The sequence below is a fragment of the Tupaia chinensis genome, unplaced genomic scaffold (genome assembly GCF_000334495.1).
Source record: "Tupaia chinensis unplaced genomic scaffold, TupChi_1.0 Scaffold000101_1, whole genome shotgun sequence".
Lineage (NCBI taxonomy): Eukaryota > Metazoa > Chordata > Mammalia > Scandentia > Tupaiidae > Tupaia > Tupaia belangeri.
Window position 1 is genome coordinate 2,388,982 of NW_006159565.1, and position 7,994 is coordinate 2,396,975.

General features: G+C 40.6%; 1 protein-coding gene across 2 annotated transcripts in view; it reads right to left on the bottom strand.

Moving 5' to 3' along the window:
* The window catches only part of RNF216 (ring finger protein 216), a 162,210-nt gene that overhangs the window by 128,678 nt on the left and 25,538 nt on the right, over positions 1–7,994 (bottom strand). For both annotated transcript variants that reach the window (XM_027769995.1, XM_027769994.1), the window contains exon 6: positions 6,946–7,110. In XM_027769995.1, the coding sequence (XP_027625796.1) occupies positions 6,946–7,110 (165 nt within the window). The remainder of the gene's footprint in view (positions 1–6,945; positions 7,111–7,994) is intronic.

The following is a 7,994-nucleotide window of genomic DNA, read 5'->3' on the forward strand; positions in this document are numbered from 1 at the left end:
TTGTATTGTTCATTATAATATTGCCAGTGCGTAGACTGTGGCAAGCATCCAACAGCTTGTTTGAACAAAGGGGACAGTAATATCTGTGGCAGAACTTTCAAGAAAAAATTGGATGGAAAGTAATTTTCAACCCAGTAGAACTTTCAGTCAAGTCTTGAGGATATAAACCAAGACAGACAAAATCATGATATCTATAATACAGGCAATAAATGAGCAGAAAGGAAAACCAAGATGATGGTGAAGGCTTGCCTTCTTAGGCTGCATGCCAAGTGTAGAGAGCAATCACAACTGACTGAAGGAAAAAGAAGGACTCTGGGGGGAAAATGAATCAAGGGGTTAACTGTCAGCTTTAAAAATATGCAGAGGTTTGAAAGTTAAAAAAAAACAAAAAACAAAGAAAGAAAGAAAACCAAAGCAAATGAAAAAACTGAGGTAATTAATTTTAACCCCAAGAAAAACAGAAAATTCAGGAAAATGCTACTTAGTTACTTGCCCTAGCAATAAACGTTTCCAGTCTTTTCTTTTTAAGGTTTTTTTCACAGGGTGTGAGCACTTGCCAGAGACAGACAGAGACAGAGAGAAAGTGAAAAATCACCCCCCACAGGGAGAATGGCTACACAACAATTCCTTCTCCTCTACTTTCCTCCTGGCATTTTGGCCACACACTGCCTGGTGTGATTTTCAAGCCACTGGGTCTGGGGTTTGAACCACAGTCAGTCATGTAAGAATCTAGCACCTTAACCACCATGCCACCTGCTGGCCCCAACATTTCCATAGTCTTAACAATGAAACTTTCAAAAAAGATTCAATAAAAACTGTAGAGTATATTGAAAAGATGAATGTGTATGTTAGATCTAGGTTCTCCACCTACCAAAAAAAGCTGTAATTTTCTTCCTTTCTTCCTTTCTTTCTTTCCTTTCTTTCTTTCTTTCTTTCTTTCTTTTTCTTTTTTTGAGAGATTTTTGTTATAGGGTGCCTCACCACACCAGAGAGACAGAAAGTGAGAAATCATCCCCCAGGGGGATGATCACACCACAATCCCTTCTCATCCAGGGATTTTGGGCATGCATGCACATGTGCCCAGAGTGAGTTTTAAGCTGCCAGGTTGGGGACTTGAACTGTGGTCAATTATGTGGGAGTCCAGCAATGTAACCATTATGTCATCTGCTGGTCCAAAAGCTACAAATAATTTCAAAAGCTGATGAATCAAATATGAGCACATGCTTTGGAGGTAAATACAAAAAAAAAAAAAAAAGGAGTTGAGAGTTGCATCTGGACAATAGATAAAGAGGTAGAAGGGCCTCAGCCTGCCATTTAAGAATTTATAAGCACTTTAGCATTATTTGATTTTTTTTTTAAGTAAGACTTTTTTTTTATATATAGAGCATGTGCACTCACCAGAGAGACAAAGATAGAGAGACAGAAAGTGAGAAATCCTCCAGGGGGGATGGCCACACCACAATCCCTTCTCCTTTATTTTCCTCTTGGGATCTTGGGCACGTATGTACATGCACCTGGTGTGAGTTTTAAGTCACCAAGTCTGGGACTCAAACTATGGTTGACTACATGGGAGCCCAACAACATAACCATTATGACATCTGTTGGTCCCAGTACTATTTGATATTTTTTAAATTTGAATTTATTTATTTACATTCATTTACTATAATACATCATTATAACATACAGAATGAGATTTTCCATCCAGGATACACTGTATATTGACTAAATGAAGCACATCAACATATGTGTTATCATCAACAAATAATTTTCCATTTCTTGTTTTCTGCATATTTTGCTTATTTTTCCCATCTATCTCTTCCTCTTTCCCATCTCTCACCCTCCTCCCACACTGTCTCTGGCATCCATGGTTGCTTTCTATGCCTTACCCCCCCATTTTGATTCGCTAAAGATCTTAATCAATCTAAATATTTTCAATAGCAAGCACAGATGATATATACATATCCATGAAACCAAGTCTGACTTTAGGCATAAACTTCAGTGAGTAGAATGAACATACTATAAATTAGCACCTAGCTAGGGCTATACAGGTTACTGCAGTCATCAAATAGGTATTTTTAATACATATTTTTTAAATTTAAAGAAAAAGTTTTCATGCCCTCTGCCCTTTCCCACTCTCTTCTCACACTATCTCTGGTGTCTACAGTTGTCTTCCATTCCTTCCCCCCCCATACTTTATTGATAACACAATTTCTTGAATAATCTAACTACTTTCCATAGCAAGTTCAGCTGGTTATTTCAAAAAAAGCAGTTTTAACTTTAATAAATCAAAGAAATGCTAAGGAACTTTGCTTAAAACTTAAAGCCAGGAAACAGGTTAGGATTCTGCTCAAATAGTAGGCACATCAACCTACAGAGAGCACAAAACAGGACAAAAATCTTTATAACCGGACAACAAAGCCTAGAAGAAAGTCAGAAATGTTTTAGTCAAAAGTCATAAAATGCTATTTCACCAGTTCAGTCTCATGTACTTAATCTATCTTCTGTTGTGGCTCAATCTTCCCTATTGAATTATGGTATATAATATTCAACTCCAGACTTGTCCCTATGATTAAGTTGGCCATTTTCTTAGGTTTTTAAGTCTTATTTCCGTGTATTTGTATTTAATTTTCCTGATATAGCATTCCCTTGAGAACTGCTTGGAGATCTGGTCTGGTGCTGGTAAATTCTTTCAGGTTTTGTTTATCTGAGAATGTTCTTGTCTTTTCTTCCCATATGAAGGATAATCTTGCCGAATACCGTATTCTTGGTTGAAATTGCTTTTCCCTTAATACTTTGAATATATTTATATATTTTCCCATTCTTTCCTCGCTTGCATTGTTTCTAATGAGAGGTCTGCTGTTAGTCTGATGGGATATCCTTTGTAGGTAACAGAAAGGGTGATATCTTTTTTTCTCTTTTCTCTCTCTTTTTTTTGGGGGGTGGGGGAGGGTTTTGCTATAGGATGCATGTGCTCGCCAGAGAGACAGAGAGACAGAAAGTGAGAAATCACCCCCCCAGGGGGATGGCCATGCTGCAATTCTTTCTCCTCCATTCTCCTCTCAGGATCTTGGGCACGCACACATACACGCCCAGCGTGAGTTTAGGCCACCAGGTCTGGGACTTGAACCACGGTCGACTACATGGGAGTCCAACGACATAGCCATTACACCAACTGCTGGTCCCAGTGCTGAAAAACTTTTAACAAGAGTGTCACCAGAAGGCTCTTGTAATATGCTAATGACTAACTCTGAAGACAATACAAAAACTTGAAAATTATTCTACAGTACATAGAAAGAAGTGTGAAGAGGTAGGAGCTGATTTACTGAAACCTGATATATGCTAGACACTGTGTTAAGGGCTTTATATATATTGCTATGTAATTATTTTAAAAGCCTTATAAGATATACACTATATGCTAAAAACACAACCTGAAGCTTACCACACTTAAAACACTTGTTCAAAATTACAGCCTAATAAATGACAAAAATGAATTAAAATCCAAAGCAAAAAAACTGCCATGAACCTGAGTTTGATCAAGATTCTATATCTAACTTTCAATTTCTAGTAAACATAGGAAATCTAAGGACCAGTTAATGATACTGTGGAGTTGCAGTGAGCAAAATCCAGACTGAAAATTACAGCCCAGATTAGGTGGCGCAGCCTATAGTATAATGAACTACAGAGCTGGAAACTACATGGTTTACCACTGGTTTAGATCCTTCATTTGGCCTGAGAATATGCCAGGCACATGTGTGTGCCCAAGATCTTGACAAGCTAGAGGGCTCTGGAAAGTGCCCTGCGCCCTAATGAGACCTTAAGATGGGTGATTTTCCCTGCCTGTCCCATCCTTTTTTCTTTCTCCCATGGAAGCATACAAAGTCTCTATCATGAATAAACAAACAAAACCTATAGAACAAACAACTAGTTTTTTCTAACAAATAACCTGCAAGAAAAAAGAGAGTGGAAAAGAGGAGAGAGAATCTATAGATTATAAGTAACATACCAACCAACTACAATAAACATATTTACTTGGAACCTGATATGACCAAACAAGCTGTTAAAAAGATGTTCGACACATTCAGAGAAATATGAACAGTGACTAGCTATCTAATAATACTCATTCTGAAGTTGTGATAATGGTATTTTGATTAAGTTTTCAAAGAGTCTGTATCTTTTAAAGATGAACATTAAAATAGTTGCGACTGGGCCAGCAAGTGGTGTGGTGATTGAGGCGTTTGATCCCAGTTGGATCCCACATGGCTGACTGCACGGTTTCAGTCCCGACCCTGGCACCTTGAAAAACACGCTGGGCAGGACCAGCAGATGGTATAATGGTTACCTCGCTGGACTCCCACATGGACGACCTTGGTTCGCATCTTGGACCCAATGGCTTGAAACTCACTCCAGGCATGTGTGCATTCATGTCTAAAATCCTGAGAGGAGGATGGAGGAGGAGGGATTGTGGCGTGGCCATACTTGGGGAGGAGTTGGTGTGTGATTTCTTGCTTTCTGTCTCTCTAGCAAGAGCATGTACTCTATAGCTAAAGATCTCCCTAAAAAAGTTTTTTTTTTTTTTTTTTGAGAGATTTTCACTGTAGGGCGCGTGCGCTCGCCAGACAGAGAGAGACATAGAGACAGAAAGCGAGAAATCACCCCCCAGGGGGGATGGTCACGCCGCAATCCCTTCTTCTCCATTCTCCTCTCGGGATCTTGGGCACGCACGCACACGCGCCCGGCGTGAGTTTTAAGCCACCGGGTCCGGGACGCGAACCGCGGTCGACTACGTGGGAGTCCAGCGACATAGCCATTACGCTAACTGCTGGTTCCCCCCCTAAAAAAGTTTTAAAAAGAGGGGCCAGCAGGTGGTGTGATGGTTAAGGTACTGGACTCCCACATGGCCAACCATGGTTCACATCCCAGACCTAGTGGCTTGCTTTCTCACTTTCACTCTCTGTTTCTGTCTCTCTCTGGTAAGCATATGTGCCCTATACCAAACTTAAAAATAATAATACCAAAAAATAAAATAACTTAAACAAAAGAAAAGAAAAATATGCTGGTCACATATATGTACATGCCCAACATCCCCAGAGAAGAATGGAGGAGAAGAGATTGCAGTGTGGTCACTCCTCCTAGAGGTGATTTCTCTCCCTTTCTCTGTCTCTCTTCAGCAAGTACACATGCCTTACGACGAAAATCTAAAACAAAAAAACAAAAAAAGAGAAATGTTTGTAATTTATTTGAAAACTGGGAGGGAGGTAGCTAAATGGGAAGGGGTAGAAATAAAACAAAATTGGGCATGAATTGAAAATGATTTAATCTGACAAATGGGTAAATGGGGGCTCATCATAACACAATTTTTTATGTGTATGTTTATTAAAAAAAAATTCCAGAGAAATGCATTCCAGTCTCCACTGTGAACATGACTTCTCCTAAGCAGTCACATTTAAAGGTGACATAGAAAAGCCATCTAGTGTCTTATTCAGAACCATTTCTGTGTATATCTTCTAATTCTTCATCCACCATTCACACAAAGCAAGGGTAAGTTGTAAATTCTAATTGGGTGTGTCATGTCTTAGCTTCTGTGAAACATTTTTTTCTCTTAAATACTTCTGTTTTTTTTTGGGGGGGGGGATTTTTGCTATAGGGCATCTGTGCTTACCAAAGAGACAGAGAGTCAGAGAGAGAAAAAAGTGAGAAAGCAGCCCCCAGGAGGGATGACCACACTGTAATACCTTCTCTTCCATTCTCCTCTCAGGATTTTGGTCACATGCACCTGATGTGATTTTCAAGCTGCCAGGCCTAGGATTCAAATTACAGTCGGCCATGTGAGAGTCCAGTACCTTAACCACTACACCACCTGCTGGTCCCAAACACCTCTCTTTAATTCAAACAGCCCAACTTCATCTGACATTAAGACCTGTGTAAGTTTCCAAACTTTCCACTGAACAAGCAGCCCCATTACTTAGAGGGGAAGCTCATTCACTTTTCAATAACAATATAGGTATTCCCTATTACATACCATGGGAAATGACATTCAGAAATAGAAACACTTAACATGTTCCGTTCAGAGTAATTTTATCTAAAATTAACTTACAATCGGAAATTTGTAGAGTTGTCCCAACCTTGGCAACCTCAAGGTGTAAGGAGCTTGGCCTAGAAAGCACATTCACCCAAGGTCTCCTTTTTAGGTAAGACCCAATAGCTATTTTAACCATTAAAATAATATATTTGTCCTTTGGGGGAAATATAAAATCACAGTGCTTGTTGGGAACCACAGAACTGCAGCAGGAGAATAGGACCTAATAGCAGCAAGAGAGACCAAGACGACTAAGCCAACTAGCTCCTGGTCCTGGCTGCCTGCCGCTACAAGATGGGCACTGTATAACATATTGCACTAAATGAGGCAGGTCTGTGTTACCCATTAGTAACCAGTATTCATCTAATCTTTGGAACAGAGGCCTTTCAGTAACATTTTAAGGCCCTGGGGAAAAATGTAGGGAGCTGTTAGTAGCTGCTCCCTCTCTTCTGAGGCAAACCCCAACTTACTATGCACCACTGTGTTCTGGGCTTTTTACAGACCTTAACTCATATAACACAAAACTGAGCCACCTGGGTTGGTTGTGTGACCTATCCCAAGTCAGAAAGCAGATCAGGGAGGATTGGAAGTCATCTTTCCTACTCCGGTCAGCTGCATTTCACAGAACCATGTCTTTATGGTCAAACCAGAACTTCCCTCCTATCATTTCTTTTAATTTAGTTCTTCCTGATCAGCAAATACCTTTGTCTATTTATCATCACCCTGACAAACTCCTTAGCTCTTTGCCATCATAAACCATCTCAATTTCTGCAAGCTGAACTCATCATTCTGTTATCACAGGAAGGAGTCAAGAGGTGTGACTGCCTCCCCCACCCCACCCCCATCCCCAGAAAGATGAAGTACAGCACCTTTCGGGTGATTGCATAGTGTCCTTTGAGCTCATGCAGTGCCCACTTGATGTCCTGACTGCTGAGCATTTTAAAATCAGCCATCAGGAGGTCAGCAGCTTGGATGAAGCAGCGCTGGTCAAGAGGAGCCAATTTAGAGTAGTCAAAAAAGTCTATTTTAGGCAACTGAAATGAAAGAAAGACACAAAATCAGGAGCCAGACAGTGCATTTATTATGAGTGGGGAATCATTTTAAGAATTACATATAACAGAAAAGAATAATTTCATTTGTTCTCACTATTACCCTATAGGGGGTTACTAGTCCTGTAACAGAGAAGAGGAAATAGTGGCTGAGGGTAGAGGGCAGAAGGAGGTTAAACAATCTGTCTAGAATCTGGGGACTAGTTTTACAAGTCAGAAATAGTAAAGCAGCACTGTTGGGGATTTTATACAACCTCTCAGCAATCTTACAACAAAATGCTTAAACAAACTATTTTCTTTTCTTGCTACAGAATATATAAAAGAGATAGCTTAAAAAAAAAATCTGTGGGGAGCAGCAGTTAGCGTAATGGCTATGTCGCTGGATTCCCACATAGTCGACTACAGTTCAAGTCCCGGGCCCGGTGGCTTAAACTCACACCGGGCGTGTGTGCGTGCGTGCCCAAGATCCTGAGAAGAATGGAGAAGGGATTGCGGCGTGGCTATCCTCCCTGGGGAGCGATTTCTCGCTTTCTGTCTCTCTGTCTGTCTGGCGAGCACATGCACGCCCTATAGCAAAAATCTCTCCAAAGGGGGGGAAAAATCTGTGGAGGGACCAGCTGATGGCATAATGGTTATGTCACTGGACTCCCACATGATCAACCACAGTTCGAATCCTGGACCTGGCGGCTTAAAATTCACGACAGGTGCATGTGCATGTGTGCCCAAAATCCTGAGAGGAGAATGGAGAAGTGACTGTTGTATGGCCATCCCCCATGGGGGGTGATTTCTTGCATTCTGTCTCTCTGTCTCTATCTCTCCAGTGAGCAGATGCTCCCTATAGCAAAAACTTCTCTTAAAAAAAAAAAAAA